Genomic DNA, 17,567 nt, shown 5'->3' with positions numbered 1-17,567 from the left:
TCCGCCCGCATGCTGCTCATTCGATTAGTTTCAATCGATTTCGGCGATATGGCGTATCAAGTTAAATGATTTGTTTAGCCTTGTCAATTTGTCCGAACGCGTATTTGTAATTTTGTATGCATAGATGCGCACGTGTTTTTAGAGTACCTATTTATGAATTTGCATAAATATAAGTAGGTACATATTTCTCATAATATCCGTTCTCAAATCTAAGATGTAATTATTTTAACGAGAGCTTACGAGTAGGCAAACATAATAGATACACTGATTAAATTCGATATGTGTCTAACATATCGCTTAATAATTCTAAGGAATACTCGTGAACAGATTAATTAAAATCTTAAAGTCAATTTAATAAAGAAACTCTGAAACACAACAACGTAAAGGAAGGATCAATAAAAGGGTGATGGACTTGTACCATACGCGGCGGATATACTTGGCTGGATTGCTTTGATAGGTGTTACTTGTTAGTGCTAACAATAGCTAATAGCATTATTGTTGTGGAAAACTCATCAAAGGAAAGGCTAAGGAAATTAGTCGTATGAACAGGCGGCCATTGTTGGGCCATTGTGATATCTTTTCATATTACTAGACAAGGGTTTAGTTTGAAATAGTTTTAGTTTCTTACCGTCATCTTTATGGTCAATCAAATAACACATATCACATTTTATTTATTTTAGATAACCTGAAATTCTGCAACTTTACATCGTATTAATACATAGTTTATTGGATAGCATCAATCTATTTCAATTGTTCACAAATAACTTAAATTTCTTCATAAAATCCTTCTCCAATTTTACGTGTCTCTCATAAAACCTTTATTAAATTAAATTAAGCCTACGTAAATATCTTCCGCCTAGATTTTCTTGTCTGAAATGTCCAAGTCCCCGATCCGTTCTGCCGATAACTTGTTTCCAAGTTAGGACGTCGGAAACTTTGTTACAGTCACGATTACACCGACCGATTATATAGACTTCAGACACTTCTGGATTATATTTAATATAGTGTCCAACTTTTAATTTGATTTATTACTTACTAGCTTTTGCCCGCGGCTTCACTCGCATTAGAAAGAGACTAAAAGTAGCCTACTTATGTCACTCTCCATCCCTTCAGCTATCTCCACTTAAAAAATCACGTCAATTCGACGCTTCGTTATGTCGTGAAAGACGGACAAACAAACAGACACACACACTTTTCCATTTATAATATTAGTATGGATTATAAAACGACTCTTAATTTCTTATTCAGGTCTCCACTTTTCCTTAATATTGGTGAATTGAGCTGGCAATCTTTAATAAAACAACGAACAATAACATGGCTGCATTCTGCAAATTCCCAGAAAAAGAGGCATTCATGCCTAGTAAATAATAGGGAGTAGGAAGTGAGGAATAATGAGAAAGCTGCTCAGTTCATAGATAATGAGCAGGGCGGTATGAGCCGACGCTTTCAGCGGATCCGTCATCATTAGTGCGTGGCTTCGGGCGCGCAGTTTTCATTAAAATGTCAATGTTGTGATGACAAAACGGCACCGACAAAGATTGCCGGGTTGCCGATGTAGATTAATACACATCCTGCTGAGTAAGGATTTGCATTTGATGTTTTCTTACGCGAAAATGAGGAAAGACAAAGAATACCTCAGTCGCCCGCTTTCTAACCTGTGTGCGAAAATCAGTTCACTGCTGCTGTTGGCTCATCGCCATTGGACTTAAGCTCGATACACAAACAGATAGCAAGAATGCCAAATAATCTATCACACTTATATTACAAACCTACATTTTTATGTACTGTTTAGTCCCCTTTTGTTCTGTACACATTGCTACCCACTTGCTACCCTTATGTAGGCCACTGCGGCCGGTATCTGATGAGAGCTTGTCGGGTTTGCCACGAATGCTCGGCTGTGTTTGTACGTAATCCCAAGAAGTTTACTTAACCTGCCCAGAACACTGAATGTACGCGCTCCGCTTGGCTTCATTTCCTTTGCAAGGGCTGAGTTTCCTGCTTAGTAATGGATTGTACGACTTTAAAGAGCTCAGAAAACCTTTAAATGTTGTAAAATTCTATACTTTTATTCAACTTTATTTTAACCGAGGGATTGGCGACTTTTTCCCACAATAATGTGAATAGAATAAGGATTATTTTGAACATCTTATTCGTGGTTGACATATTTATTTAGGTATAGATATGATATATCTGGCGGCGAGCATTTTATTTATCTTTTAACTTTGTTTGTACACTATGTATAGCAGAAATATCAAATTGGAGATAAGAAATAAGCTTGAATCGTACGGGTATAGAGAGTCTATTGATCTGAATCGAGAGCACGCTTGATTGATGTGTGCTCTTAAAACATGCATTATTCCTTTGTGAGTAATAACTGATAGGAAAATGATATATTACAATTCAAATTATGTGTACTGCTTTCTCAAGACGAGTGACAAGTGACAATGTTTTAATTTTTTTCGAAACTTGTAAACACGGTACGAGTTAATCAAAATAGTTATCAGTTATCATGCTTTACAGTACAGTAGCTACGCGAAATAAAGTATAAGTATGTGCTTTTTCCAAATGATCCTTATGATTCTAGAGGAATAAGAACTTTTTAATTTGAAATACTAATACAACCAAAATTCGTAGATGAAGTATAATGTAACCGTTCAGGCGTGGAAACTTCAGATATACACGGTGTCACGAGGAAACCATAAGAAAGAAATGAGTTAACGCAATTTCGGCAAAAAAAATACTTTTTTCTTACTTGTTTATATTTTTTTAAGTAAATTACATTCTTTAAATTGACATTAAATATAAATTAAATCTAAGTTTCAGAAAGGTTATTTGTCACTTTCCTATTGTATTGAGTAACAATAAGATGTTTTTTTACCTAATTATAAATAACTTTCCAACTAGGCGAAATCCAAATGCGTTTAAAATATGACATTTTAGTATTATTATCTGACCAGAAATTATTCAGTTTTCTCACGTTATACCATGTACCTATTTCTAGGTACGAGTATATCACGTGTACAAGCAATGTTTTTATAAGTAGGTACCTACTCGACGACTCAATGCGGTATCGGGTTGCAACCATTTTGTTTAAACTGTAATCTTTACATCAAATTAGGTCATACGCATATTATTACACACGTCATGTAATGAGAGCACTTGGATTATCAATGCATTCATACCGCTTCAAAGATACGTTGTACAATGTAATAAACTCAAAGGAATTGTTGTTCTGTGTAGTATATTAGTATAGCAAACAGATACTTTGTACTTTCGTAAATCGACGAATTTAGTTTGTTTAGTTAAAATATTAATATTAATTTTATTGTAAAGTAACATAGGTAGTTACAAAAGCGGACTTAAAGCTACAAGGAATTCTCTGCCAGTCAAAATTGGATAAAAATAGTGCGTGAAGTCCCTCCGCGCGGAAGAAGTGAAACGCTGAAAACGTTTGTCAAAATTCGAGTTGGTTAATTACACTGAGCGTTAAACGCGTTAAACGTTTATTTTTATTTATTTATTTAGATAATTACAAACATAAATCTCCAATTAATTTACATAGTATCGTTAAACCAATAAGGTTTGTCTCGATACCTATTCCATTCCGCGGTAAAACGCTGTTAGTTGAAATTCGCACTTCAAAAATACTTAATCCATACTAATATTATAAATGGGAAAGTGTGTGTGTCTGTTTGTTTGTCCGTCTTTCACGGCAAAACGGTGCGACGAATTGACGTGATTTTTTAAAGTGAAGATAGTTAATTGAAGGGATGGAGAGTGACATAGGCTACTTTTTGTCTGTTTCTAACGCGAGCGCAAGCTAGTACCCTTATATTGGTAACAAGTCAACGTAAACAACTTTGAACATTAAAGTTGCGTAGGTACCTAAGTTGCGCAACTGTAAAATACAGGTGTTCGTTAGGTACCCGATAAAACCATCCGTCATTTACAAGGATTAGCAAGCTTTATAGAAAATAAGACTTCAAATGGATCCAATTATGATGGCCCTTCTTTTATTTTAATCGTTAAATCTGACGGCTTCGACGGGAAAAGTATAAGGCTTTAATAGCTCCGCTCCGCCGGTAGCTTATTAAACTCTACTTTACTAATGAAATTATTATTTTTTTTAACTGAGAAAACTGTCAGATGATAAGAATCTTTAGAGTAAGGCCTGAGTGGACGCTGGGAGCGGAGCGTTCGGCGGGGCGTGCAGCGTGGCGGGCGAGCGTGCGTCCACCCTATGCAGTGTCGACTCAAGACACTTGTATGAACTTCAATTGTTCTTCGCCCTTTGCACGCTCAATATTATGAGCGCGCACTCCAGCCTTACACCACATCTCGGACTAGAGTTGTGCCGTTCTCGGGAACGTTCTCATTTTACTATGGAGAATATTCTCCTGAGAGAACATTTCCCATACAAACGGGAGAACGTTCTCGGGAACAGCACAACTCTATCTCGGACACTAGCGATCAAATATATGAAAGAGGCGCGTTCCTAGCACACAGTCTAAGCTCGTGTAGGTGAACGCGTACCATGCTTGTATGAGTGAGATATGACAGATTGACTGTTCGAGTTTTTGACAGGCAGTATCTGAGAGGTACATACATACATACATACATACAATCACGCCTGTTTCCCAGAGGGGTAGGCAGAGATCACGGATTTCCATTTACTACGATCCTGACAAATCACTTTCGCTTCACACACTTTCATAACGTTTCTCATACACGCTCGTCGGTTTCGAGTACTTCTGACCTGGCCTTTTTGCATGAGAGGTAAAGGGAGGTAAAGGGGAGCGGAGTGGCCATACTGTACGATAGTACTCTTTATTATACTGTGCTTACACTTACCTACCTATAGCCACATTAGGCACGCGTAAGTTCCGCTCAGACAGAGTTCACAGGGTCAAAAAGATCTTTCCCTATTCTGCTCTATCGACTTTCTGAAAACAGAGTGTAATAAACCTAAAAGAAATAATGAGAAGAAAAATGTGTTGCTTAACTTTAAACTCGGCTCGAGCACCTAAATCTATTCTGCTTTAAAGTTGATAATATAGAAAAACATATAAAAATCTGAAAGATAATCATCCTTATAAATAGCAGAATGGATTGGAGTTAAGTTAAGCGACACAAATAAAAAAGACTAAGAAGAGATGGAAGAATTTGTATACTGTGTTAGCCTAAGTAGCCAAATTTATTTTCACACGCCTATGTTACATTATCACAGAAATGAGGGCTTCGCTATTTAGCGGCTGATAGGTACCAACCTAGGTAGTAGCTGCCACCTAAGTAATTCCACACCGGAACAAATACATACCTACGAAAAATCATTAATCATTCTGTTCTTAAAATATCAGGTTATTAGTTAAAACCTGAAAACCTTTTTCAAATGTGGCTATAATAGGTCCCTATTTATATTTAGGTACTTACGCGCTACGCTGACTCATTATTACTGTCGGGGGCTGTCTCCCCTAGCAGTACCTATTTTAATTCAATGGTCCCTTTTTTATATTAAATTCAAGTGTTTGGGTATCTGTCGGTACCAGCATTTTTTCCTTTTTATTTTGCTCTTATCGAAAAACCTTAGAAAATGAGTTTAAAGCGATTGCTTCTTCGAAGAAAAATGTTCAATAGGATTTACTTGGAAATTTTTCTTCGTAATTTATAAATTTTTACCTAGACTTATCTTAAAGAATGCTTTTACTTTGTTTTACACTATCCAATACATTGATTTTATCGCCGAAGATAGGTATAGGTAGGACGAGGTAGGAGTTCGTATATATCAAACGATATTGTTGGTAATTTTTCTTATTTAGTACCTACACTAAGTTTTTTTCAAACAACAAGAACCCAGATTCCACTGGGATTACTAAAATAATAAAAAGGAATTTAAAAATATTTGAGAATGACTCTCGCTCAAATGCTTTGCTTACATTCGACTAAATTTTGTTGATGTAAGTACATAAACCATTCTTACAATTAAGTTCTCCCCTTCCGTTTTTTTACTCTCGCACCTAATCAGCTTTTATGACCATAGGGCCTACGCCGTTGCCCCGTTTACATTGAAATCGCTCTAATACATAAAACACTCTTAATCTTGACAGTATATATGTAAGTAGAAAGACTAGAAATTTAAAACATTTAAGCGCGAAAAGTGGACATCTCATAGAAACTTTGAAAATCGCGCTCGCTATTACCAAAGTGGGTGTGTTAGAGTAGGTAATTTTATAAGGGTCGATACACATACATATTTATCTTTATATTCCGACTGCCACCTAACCTAACTGTAACATGTATAGCAATGGGGACTGCACTTTATATGTACCTACCACAGATTCTGCAGTTCGTTTGGAGTGCGTCTGCATCTGTCATGTTACAAGGTGTTTTTCAATACCGCATTATATTCGGGGTATTTCTACAGACGCGGACCGCGCAGTAGAGGCATGGAGGGCGGCAGCGGTGTGGTGTACCGTGTGGTGGGCCGCACGCGCAGCAAGGCCGACTGCGGGCAGCAGACCGAGCGACAGCCGCCGGCGCCCCGTCAGGACACAACGTGGAAGAAGTACACGGACTCGCCTGGAGTCGGGACACCGCCGCTGGTTCGTAATGTTTATAGACATTAGGGCAGCAAGGCCGATTGCGTTCGGCATACCGAGCGGCAGCCGCCGGCGCCCCGTCAGGACACCACGTGGAAGAAGTACACGGACTCGCCTGGAATCGGGACTCCGCCGCTGGTACGTAATGTTTATAGACATTAGGGCAGCAAGGCCGATTTCGGGCAGCTGACCGAGTAGCAACCGCGCAAGAACTATAACGTGAGTCAGGTTAAATTAACTCTGCAGTGATTTATATAACGCAGGCTGTGCAAATGTACTCCGAGTCTGAGTAATCTGATTATACCTGAGTATGTAATACTTACCTAACATAAAATTCAGCACTTATTATAGTATAGGAAGAAGTATATAAAATCCTCTCATGTTTTCTTATATACGTATACCTATAGATGGTGGCTAAGTACTGATTCACATACTTTCACTAGAGCGTGCGAGCAACACACTATGAAGAAACTTTAATGGAGCAGTATTAAATTAACGCCCTTATATTACTGCACTAAGTAGTAGTTCATTGTTGTCTGGTGTAACATGAATAGGTATGCGTTATGTGCATACATTCATTACTTATTGCTGAGCTGTTTTGGATCTAAGTTACAAGGCCAGTATTAAAATATGCTACTTGAAGGTTAGGTTTAGTTTACTCTATACCCTGTTTATATCTAAGTACTTGATTTTTGGATTTCATGAATATATTGATCTAGTGTGGTGGTTACCAACATAATATGTAGAGGTAGGTGTATTTTTTACACATTTCCTATCATATTGCTGTAGAAGTTGTAGGAAGGTGAAGTTTTTGATATCCTTTTATTGCTTATTTTATTATCAATTGTGAACTTGTTTCCGCAGTTTGTAAAACCTGCCACTTTATCGCTTACCTACTATAAAGTGTCAAAGCGTCTTTATGGCATGCGACAAAGTGATACATTTTACCGGTCTTGGATAATTGTGCCATTCTCAAGCGAAAGGTATGACATAGTCGTTTAAGTATAAGATTAAGAACGCTCTAACAGGTAAGAATAAGAATAAGAATAACTTTATTGCCCATAAAATGAATAACAGATATGACAGAGGTCTCCGCACTAGGCTACGCCTGTATCGCGGGGAACCAGTTACAATTTAAGTAATTGAGTTAGTTACACAATGCAAATAATCTTAAGTAAAGTAAGTGTAAGGAATACAGGTAAGTACAAAGATACCTACATGCTTTTGAAATGTATAAAAAAAAAAAAAAAAAAAAAAAACAAGATTTAAAGAACATTAACTAAAATATCTTCTGTCTCGGCATAAGTGAGGGAAAGTAAAAATTGAGATAAGAGTTTTTTTGCTTCTGTCATGGTGCAGTATTTAATGTTGCAGTGTTTAAGAATGGCGTTGTAAGTAGTTGATCGGATTCGTTCTCCAAAACGCATCCCAAAAGCGGAACGTACTTCGGGGATTGGTAGGTTAAAGACACGTTTTTTGATTAAAGATCTATAACATGGAATCAGTTTGGAAGATTTGTGTGTTTGTAAGGTTATTTTCAGTAAAAATAGTTGGCGCACTGTAAATACTTTTGCTTGAGCAAAGAGATCAATAGTTGGACATCGAAAGGGTCTTTTAAACATAACTTTTAAAACTGAACGTTGAGCCCTTTCAATTTCCAACATTGAGGTCTTTGCTGCACTTCCCCAAACTGTAATGCAATAGCCAATTACAGATTGACAGAGTGCGGTGTAGATCATTTTAAGTAGGGATTCGTCGGCTGAGTTACGTAGTTTTTTGAAAATAAATATGGATTTTCTTATTCGAGCGGAGAGTTTGTTAATGTGGATTTTGAAGTTCAGTTTGTCATCTACTAAAAGTCCAAGATATTTTATCACATCAGTGTTCTGTATGGATTCGCAGTTGCAGGAGTTTGAGATAGGGTATTCTGGGCATGAATGAATTTTTATTATGGGAGTAAAAGATGGTTTAGAGAGTTTGGTTTTATAGAAACAGATAAATTTAGTTTTGGTACAGTTCAAGGTTAAGAGATTGGAACGGAACCAGTCCGAGGCCAATCTCATGCCCTTTTCCGAAGTCGCAACGGTGTCCTCCCAAGATACGCCATTAAAAAGTATGACGGTATCATCAGCGTAACAAAGAATTTCGGCATTAGGAATTTGTAATTTTAGGATATCGTTCATGTAAATAGTAAAAAGGGTGGGACCAAGAATACTCCCCTGTGGAACGCCGAATTTAATATTTTCTTTCATGCTATTAAAGGAACCTATTCTAACAAGTTGACTTCTATCTTTCAAGTAACTAGCGAACCACGAAAGTGGGACACCGTGTATTCCCAGATTCTGAAGTTTTCGGAGTAAAATCGGTGTCGACACGGTATCAAAGGCCTTAGCCAGATCCAGGAAGATGCCAATACATTTTAAATTTTTATCTAAATAGGATGAGACTAGATTAACAAGAGTTGTAGTGGCATCTTCCGTGGATTTGTTCCTCCTAAAGCCGAACTGCCGATCCGATAATAGGTTATTACTTTCAAGGTACTTTACTAGACGATTGTTGACTAATTTTTCTAAGACTTTTGATAATACACTGAGCAGCGAAATCGGTCTATAATTACTGGGAATACTTTTTGGCCCATCCTTATGTATCGGAGTAACCGATGCGATTTTCCATTGGTCAGGAAAGCAGCCAGAACCAAGGCTTAAGTTATAGATATGGGTTAGAGGCAACATAATAGATTTAATTATAAATTTTAAGAGTTTGTTAGTAACGCCATCGATGCCTGGTGAACTGTCGTCTTTTAATTGTCTGATAATGGTTTCAACTTCTCTATAGTCAGTTGGATGCATAAAGAAGGACTTTTCGTTGCAAGCGCTTAGTTTAATATTATTGGCAAGATCTTCCTCTGATTTTCCGGATTGTAATATGATTTTATTGGCTAAATTTTGACCGACGGAGGAAAAGAATCTATTGAAGTTATTAAGAGATTCCTCAGGATTGGTTGCAGATATGAGTTCAGAATGTGTTGTGCTTTTTTTATTAATATTACAAATAGTTTTGACTGCTTTCCACAGTTTCTTTGAGTTATTATTACTATTAAGAAGTTCATTTTTTTCGTATTCGGTTTTAAATTTTTTAATGAGATTATTGCAGAAGTTTTTATATCGGTTATAGGTTAATTGGAGTACGGAGTCGTGTGGATGTTGTTTTGATTTTAAATGCAGCTTGTCACGGTGTTGTGTACAGCGGAGGAGTCCTGGCGTCATCCAGGGCTTCAGCGTGAATTTGGATCGAGGAATCTTTACGTGCTTCGAGTTAGCTTCTATAGTCTCCTTGATAGTGGTCATGAAGGTGTTAGTTGCGTTATTCACATCAGTTTCTCCTAACACGTCGCTCCAATCTGTCGCTGAGAGCTCCTGATTGACGCCTTCGTAGTCAACTACAATTTTAGTTCTGTCTCGTTTTGTACTAGAGGACAATTGAGAAGAGATTTCTATAGCGGCTGCCTTGTGGTCTGTAATATTAAGGTCACACACCAGGCCAGTTATTGATCGTTGAGTTCTTACGAACACATGATCCAAACAGGCTCTTTCACGCGTGGGCAAAGTTATCGCGGGCGAGAGGCCATTTTCTGCAAGAAGACATAGGTATTCTGTGGCATTATTAGCGTGGTGAGTATTTGAAGGTAGTATATCAATATTTATGTCACCTGCAATGATTAATTGGGTTACTTGTTGGAGTTTATCAAGAATACTCTCTAGGTCAAGTAGGAAATTAGACGTACACTTAAAGGATGGAGATCTGTACAAGCCAAGAATAGTGGCCTGGTTTGGAATCTCTACTAATAAACAGCAGGCTTCATTAAAATGGGGCTCTGAAGCAGTGACAGTAAAGTGGTCTCTGACATATATTATTACTCCGCCGTTTTGGTTTATGTTGTGTGATGTATGATAAGCTGAGTATCCTGGAATTTGATCAATGGTTGCAGAGTCTTGTAGCCTACACTCAGTTAACACTAGTACATCAAAATCAGTCTGCATTCGATATATATTAAGGAGGAAAAGATCCAAATTTTTATTAATACTCCTAATGTTATAGGTCAGAACTTTAAAATTACGCTTTAATTTAAAAACAGTTTTACAGTAGTCCGGATTGGGAATTTCAAAACAAGGAATATTAATTACAGCGTCTAAATCTTCTGCGATGGTGGCACTATTCATATTTGAAAGAAAGGTAGGTGTGTGTCAATGTTGGAAAATAAAAGGTTTTAGTGCTCAGAGTATATCTAAGTTGATTAAATATCACGATTTCCTGGAATGAGTAGATCAGTTTGGTTTTTGTATTAATAAGTAATGCGTTACTGCAAATAACAGTACTAATTCTTGACTTGTTCCGATTAAGATTAGTTAAATATACGACTTTCTCCTGAATCGGATTGATGTAGAGTTGGTACAGTTTGTGTAAGTCCATACTAAAGACGTATAGTGGTAGAATGGTGAGTGTTGTGTTTGTTATGTATGATATAGAGTAGGGAGTAGCAACAGACAGATAACGAGTTAAACAGTAAAGGCTTAATATAACAGTTCGGTTCCAAATAAATACAGTATTAGAACTACAATAAAATATGGCACGAGACAGATATTTTTGAGATCCATAACAAGGCAAGCTTGTGTTTAAATTAATATCAAAATTATAAAATATTATATGGAAGCAAGTTGCTAGCAGGGTTAATAGTATTATGTACCCGCGTTCAATTAGACAGCCCTTGAAACGGCTCAGATTGAGTATTAGATGCTGGTCCCCTAAGCAGTTTTTCCAGTACAGCTTCCGACGAAATTTTCACTACAGAGCTGGTTTCTGAGCGACGCATATAAATTGTGCCGTTTGCGGTCCACGTGAATTTGAAATTCAGTTGAGCTCCTGCGGCTCGAGCTTTGCTAAATAGAACCCTGTTCGCCTTCGTGAGGTGTTCATTGATGTACACGCGACGAGAGTTTCCCGGCACCTCCAGCATATCGGTAGTGAGCCCGCGTCGCACCCTGGCGGCGCGCAGGATCTGGTCGCGCGGGGCGCGCCGCGTCAACGTCAGCACGATGGGTCGCGGCCGCTCGACGCCGCCCACGCCGCCGCCGCGGAGGCCAACACGTCGCACGTCGTCCACGTCGCGAGGGTCCAGCTCGACTCCTAACTTGGCACAGATTGTTTGAACAACTTGTTGTAAATTCTCACTGTTGTTTTCAGGTAATTAATATAAAGAAAGATACTAGCAAAGTTCGCGCTAATGTTAAGCGACAATGTGGTACTTATCTTTTACGTAAGTAGGTAGTGTAGGTACATCACAATTAGGGCTAGATTGCCTCAACCACAATTGACAGGACACGTCAACATCACGCAGCAGGAAATTCCCATACTAAAAATTTGGCGAACGCTTAATTCGGTTGCACCAAACCGTCTGTCACCGTTAAAGCGTTCGTTGAATTTTATTGTATGGGAAGTTCCATAGGCGTCTGCTGCGCGACGATGAGGTGTCTGTCAAATGTGGTTGATGCAACTGGCCCTAAGTCATCCAACAATGACCAATGAAACTATTGTTATATTTGTAGAACCAGCCGACGCAGGCACCGCCGAGTCCGTCGCACGGACGCAAGGGTGAACGGCGGGCGGGTCACCACTCACCGCAACATCATAAGAGGGAGAAACTTACTGCGGCTCAGCAGTTGGGCATCGCGCCGCATCCGCAGGTCTGTTTCGAGTTTTAGATTTTAGTTCACTGAGTATACATACTTATAGTTTAGTGTAGGTGCTCCGTGACACGGGCAAAGGGCGAACGGCGCTCGGGCCACCACTGTGTTAGAAAACTGCTTACGACATCAATTCTTTACAGATACTTACCTACTTTTAATTATTATTATGCCACGTTTTTATGCTTTCCTGCTTTCACGTGCCCGAAATTCGCTTTTTATTAAAATTTGGCGAATTTAGGTTTAAAAAAACCCGAATTTCGAGCACGAGCTGGATTCACTTTTTATTATACCATTACCATTTTGTATATCCATTACAGTATGCAGCAGCGAACTCTTCAAACCAGCATGCTTCTAGGAGTGGCGGGCCACAGGTAAGACAACTTAATAGCTATATTTATGTTCTCATTACGCAAAAGCCATAGATTATCGTAAGCACCTTTTACGTCTCGAACACTTTTCAACGTAAAAACTTTAATAAGTAAAGTACCTAGATATTTTCATTCCCTCATTAATTCTATTCGTGCCTGTTTTTGCGAATCGTCCTGCACCTAATACTTACGAATTCTACAAATAAAACTTCGTCATTCCATTGACTACATTTAAATAACTTATTTAGTAAGCAAATTTTTTTTTAATGGGTATTGTTTCAGAATAGTATTTAACAGATACTTTTATATTTCAGGTTCAATCACCCAGTGGTTCTTCTTCACGGCCATCAAGCGTTTCAAGTGGAGGCAACGGCAGCAACTGCTCAAGCAAAGCCAAAGTGCCGCAGAACTTCGGTTACGTGAAGAGGCAAAACGGCGTGCAGCAACCGACTTCGCAATCCAACAGCCCACCGCAGCATGGGCACGGTAATTAAAAGTTTAATGTAGAATCGAACTCGAGTTCATTAGTAATGCTACAGCGACTGTTTACTTTTATTGGCATCGCGAAATGTATGTATCATCATCATCAAAATTTTGTGTGTTAGGTAGCAATGCGAATTTATGGTGAAACGAATGTTCACTTAGGGCAAGATAGTCTTAGCCCGTTATTAGAAGTAGCTTAGGTTTATGGTTGTTACTTGAACGTATTCTAGCAATTAGATATCGTATTACAAAATATATCTTTTTTAAAGAAACAAAGATTGTAATACGAATATTTGAAGAAAAAATACGGTCAATAGTATTATTGCTGTCGGATATTTGTAGATTCAGTGACAAAGGCCTTTCACTATAATCTACAAATGTTTTGATTATAAGATCGCGTACTTCTTTTTAGGGTAGATTAGGAAAAACACTCACACACAAATTAAATTACGTAGAAACCGAAGTGCAAGGAATAACATCTTTTCTTTTTGCTGCCATCTAGTCATTTACTTTCGAAATACAAACTATCATTCATTTCTACTCGTTACAAGATGGTGCCACGGAAGCTTCATTTTAAGCGACATCTATTGATGAATAGATAAAACTTTTGTTGTTGTCTGTATACAATAGAGGGCGCTGTTCGAAGAAACGTATACTCGAACAAACCCACTTCGTCAGTATAATTAGGCGACAAATTAAAAAAATCCTTTGATAATAGTAAATAGTACCTGGGTCGATATGTTAAATTATACATTTTGCAATCCATGAAAAAATATTTCAAATCTAATTTATTTTTTTAAACCTTGTTTGACGTTCGATTTGTTGGAAAGGCTTAAGCTAGGAACACACTACGCGGACGTCCGTCGTGAATCGACCGCGGACGGGAATCTGGACAATGGAAAAACACATAACCGTGCAAACTATCGGTCGACGGACGCGGACGTGGCCTTGAGCGGACGGACGTCCGATCGAAATCTGGCTCTCTGGATGTTTTGTTCCGTGCACACTGATAGGTCGCGGTCGCGGTCGTTTTACGACGGACGTCCGCGTAGTATGTTCCTAGCTTAAAGTTCAGAGTCCAGCCGTCATTTTAATAAAAAAGAAATGGATATGTCAATGTCAAACTCAATTATACTCGGCGCGCCAAACAAGTTAGTGAGTGTTTTTAATATGATCTTAATGTTTTGTTTATTAAAAAAAGCCTAAGCAAAATGTACAAAACATTAATTATTAATGAAATTGTCAGCAAACGTGCAACGCCATTAAATTGTTAGCATCGTTTGTTGTTCTAGGTGGTAGAATGGCTCAAGTTTCAGCAGTTCCTCGTACTAAAGTTAAAGTATCTGGCGGGACTCAAACTTGCACTCAAGACCTTCAAATTCACAGTAAGTTATTGCTAATATAAACGAAAATTTTCTGATCTTATAATGTGACACGCGTGAATTATCTGTAATATGTTTTTCTGTAATAGAAAATGGGATTGGTCCGAAGTCTTATTCACTCGGTGGTACGGCGGCAGCGCAGTTGTCAGCATCAGTACGGGAGCGATTGCTTGGTTCTCAGTCCCTTCCTAAGCCTGGAACACATGATTTCGCTGCACTGTTTCACCATCACAGGTAAAAACACTTATTATCAGAAAGAGCCTTAGACCAACCACCTGATACTTAGATTATAGGTAACTCGTGGTCTTGGTAGGTGGTTTTCTGTGGCAAGAGTACAAAGATGCTTCACTGTAGCTAGTCGGGAATGAATTGCACTAAACAGCTGATCTTATAATCAACACAATGTGGTAATTGGTGAGCCAATTGCTTGGGCTACATCAACAATTAAACAATTTAGGTGTCTGTTGAGACAGTATGTTTGTATTCTCTAATGTTAGACAGAGAAATAACTACAGTTTTTTGCTAGTACATGTCATATACTTGGATTTTAATAACTGGAGTACAGGGCTGGATTGAAATATTTGAAATATTATTCTATAATAGTTACAATTTTGACTGGAAATCACAATTTCATATGCTATAAGTAATTAATTATTTACCTGAAATAGTGTGTTATGTAAAAAAAAAATCTATTTCAAGGGTCAGTGGCTTAAATTTTTTTTATAGAAACCCAACATTAATATTAATGTCAAAATTAGTACATCTAAAACAATGACATCTTAAAAATGTGCAACTGTAGCTGTACATACATTGCAATTCTGAATACGGGCCTGTATTAGTGCCACTTGGTCAATACAAATAAGTCTACTGCGAAGTATTCTCTTGATGTCAGCCGCAACAAAATCAATGTGGTCTCTTTTGTTTTTTTCTTGTTATGATTATTTGGAAAAAAACAAGTGTTATAGAATAAAATAATGTCACATACATTCAGGTAAAGTTTCATTCAAGTGCTTATAAATTGTAATAAATATTATATGTTTAGTTGTTTACTGTGCACTTGTAATATCTTATCATTGTGAGCAAACAAGATAGTTTACATGTTTGAAAATATCTTTAAGATCCTGGGAACTTTTATATCACTTAGATGCCTGCATTGACCACAACCTGGTCAATGAACATTTTTTCATAGTATTTAATATTTTCTAACCAAATTTTTTAATTGTTTCCAGAATCACCCCAAGAGGTGGGATTAAGATCAGTGACGGTAGCCTTTCGGATACACAAACTTATTCAGAAGTGAAGTCAGATTATGGAATACCCTACGCTCCTTGGCTGAGGCACAGGTGAATATTGTTATTTTGTATTATATTTTAAACATTAGATTAAATATTGTGCTCTATGGCAGAGAGTGTGTGTGTAAATAATTAAAACTATAAGGATTTCTATTCATGATTATCTGGTTAGTATATTTATTTTGTAAAATAGTGTACCTATGACTTTACACCATCAGCAATTTTTAAAGTTAATGATGTTTGCAACCGACCCCAAGGTTTTCAACTCCTCCAACTGTATCATAGCATTGTCATATCATTAACATACCTAGTTCATTTCATTCCGCCTTTGCCCAATACCTGTGTGCTATTTGTGTTTTGTTTACCAGAAGTGTCATACGCACATGTTAGTCATGCTTGCCCCGGTCAAACTCCTGGCCAGCATGCCCCTTATCGCGTTTCCCCTTTCAGCAACACTTACTCGGCGAGCGGTCGGTTGTCCGAGGGCGAGTCGATGGAGTCTCTCACGTCGCTGCACTCGGCCGCGCACAACCACACCTCCTCCCCTAACTCACACCACCGCAGCTCACTCACTCACAATAAGCTCATCATGCACCGGGAACCGCAGGGCTCCAGGCTAAACCGGAGCAACAGTATTAGGTGGGTTCGGTTTTATAAACTATTTAAAAATGATAAAAAAGTACATTTTGCGATTTTTGCGCATGGATAATTTGAAATCTATAATTACAAAAAAAGCTCTAAAATATCAAGAATAAAATTAAAGTAATTTGGAAACTTTGAAAATATAAAAAGAGATTTTACGTATTCCCTATAGTTACACTAAAGAGTAGTAACAATAATCATTTCGCTATATTTGTATAGTAATTTTTGTATATTTCTCTCTTGCAGTCAGCAGTTTATATAGGCACTTTCTAATCGCGAATATTCTCGCCTTTCTGATGGAGCGAAATGCTTGTAGCTAAAAATATTCTTACAACTCTATAACATGTGGCCGACATTACACATAAGTACATCAGTACACTGGTGGACACACGATTTTTTCCAAACCGTGCAGTGGAACATACATGTAGGAATTGGAATTAAGGGGGTCATGCACATCTCATTTTCAATCACTGAACTCATTCGTCATGCTTAAACTCCTTATTCATTGCCATCGAACATATAATTTCTTTTGAATAATAAACCAGTTAAAATAATCTTATTGACAATTACAATTTTTAGCTATCTGAGAGATAGGACGTTCCCAAGGTATGCCACGGTCGGAAATTTGTTTGTTTTAGCTTCCAGGTGGCACGCTTCACGTAAAAGTAAACTCTTATTACAATCGCATGACTGGCACGGCTTATTACCACTAATTTATTGATTTATACACATTTTGTTACACTTCACAAAGTAATATCACTCATTATTTTGAAGCCAAATAACAAATTATTTTGTAATATTTAAATTTTTAAAGCGTCGAATTTCATTCATTGTTTTTGTTTTATTTGTCCATTCATAAGTTGTATGGATAATGAATAATCAGTTATGCGTACTTTAATTATGAGCTTTTGTCAGCTATAATGTGTCGTTTCGTGCCGTGCCTTAGGCGTAGAACACACCGCGACATTATTGCGCATTTCGAAAGTATGAGTGCAGTGAAAATTTCAGACATGTTTCTTTCGGCTCGAACCCTTAATTAGTTAAACAGACGCCTTTGTAG

General features: G+C 37.7%; 1 protein-coding gene across 6 annotated transcripts in view; it reads left to right on the top strand.

The window, feature by feature from the left end:
• The window catches only part of LOC125241288 (protein sickie), a 205,504-nt gene that overhangs the window by 121,051 nt on the left and 66,886 nt on the right, over positions 1-17,567 (top strand). For 3 of the 6 annotated variants that reach the window (XM_048149682.1, XM_048149686.1, XM_048149687.1), the window contains 9 exons: positions 6,422-6,599; positions 12,200-12,337; positions 12,658-12,711; positions 13,023-13,194; positions 14,484-14,576; positions 14,663-14,807; positions 15,803-15,916; positions 16,316-16,504; positions 17,087-17,113. In XM_048149682.1, coding sequence (XP_048005639.1) covers positions 6,422-6,599; positions 12,200-12,337; positions 12,658-12,711; positions 13,023-13,194; positions 14,484-14,576; positions 14,663-14,807; positions 15,803-15,916; positions 16,316-16,504; positions 17,087-17,113 — 1,110 coding nt within the window. The remainder of the gene's footprint in view (positions 1-6,421; positions 6,600-12,199; positions 12,338-12,657; positions 12,712-13,022; positions 13,195-14,483; positions 14,577-14,662; positions 14,808-15,802; positions 15,917-16,315; positions 16,505-17,086; positions 17,114-17,567) is intronic. The other 3 variants (XM_048149684.1, XM_048149683.1, XM_048149685.1) reach the window with 3 other exon arrangements.

This window comes from Leguminivora glycinivorella, chromosome Z (assembly GCF_023078275.1).
Source record: "Leguminivora glycinivorella isolate SPB_JAAS2020 chromosome Z, LegGlyc_1.1, whole genome shotgun sequence".
NCBI lineage: Eukaryota > Metazoa > Arthropoda > Insecta > Lepidoptera > Tortricidae > Leguminivora > Leguminivora glycinivorella.
The sequence above is the reverse complement of the archived record's forward strand: the minus strand, read 5'-3'. Positions and strand labels throughout refer to the sequence as shown.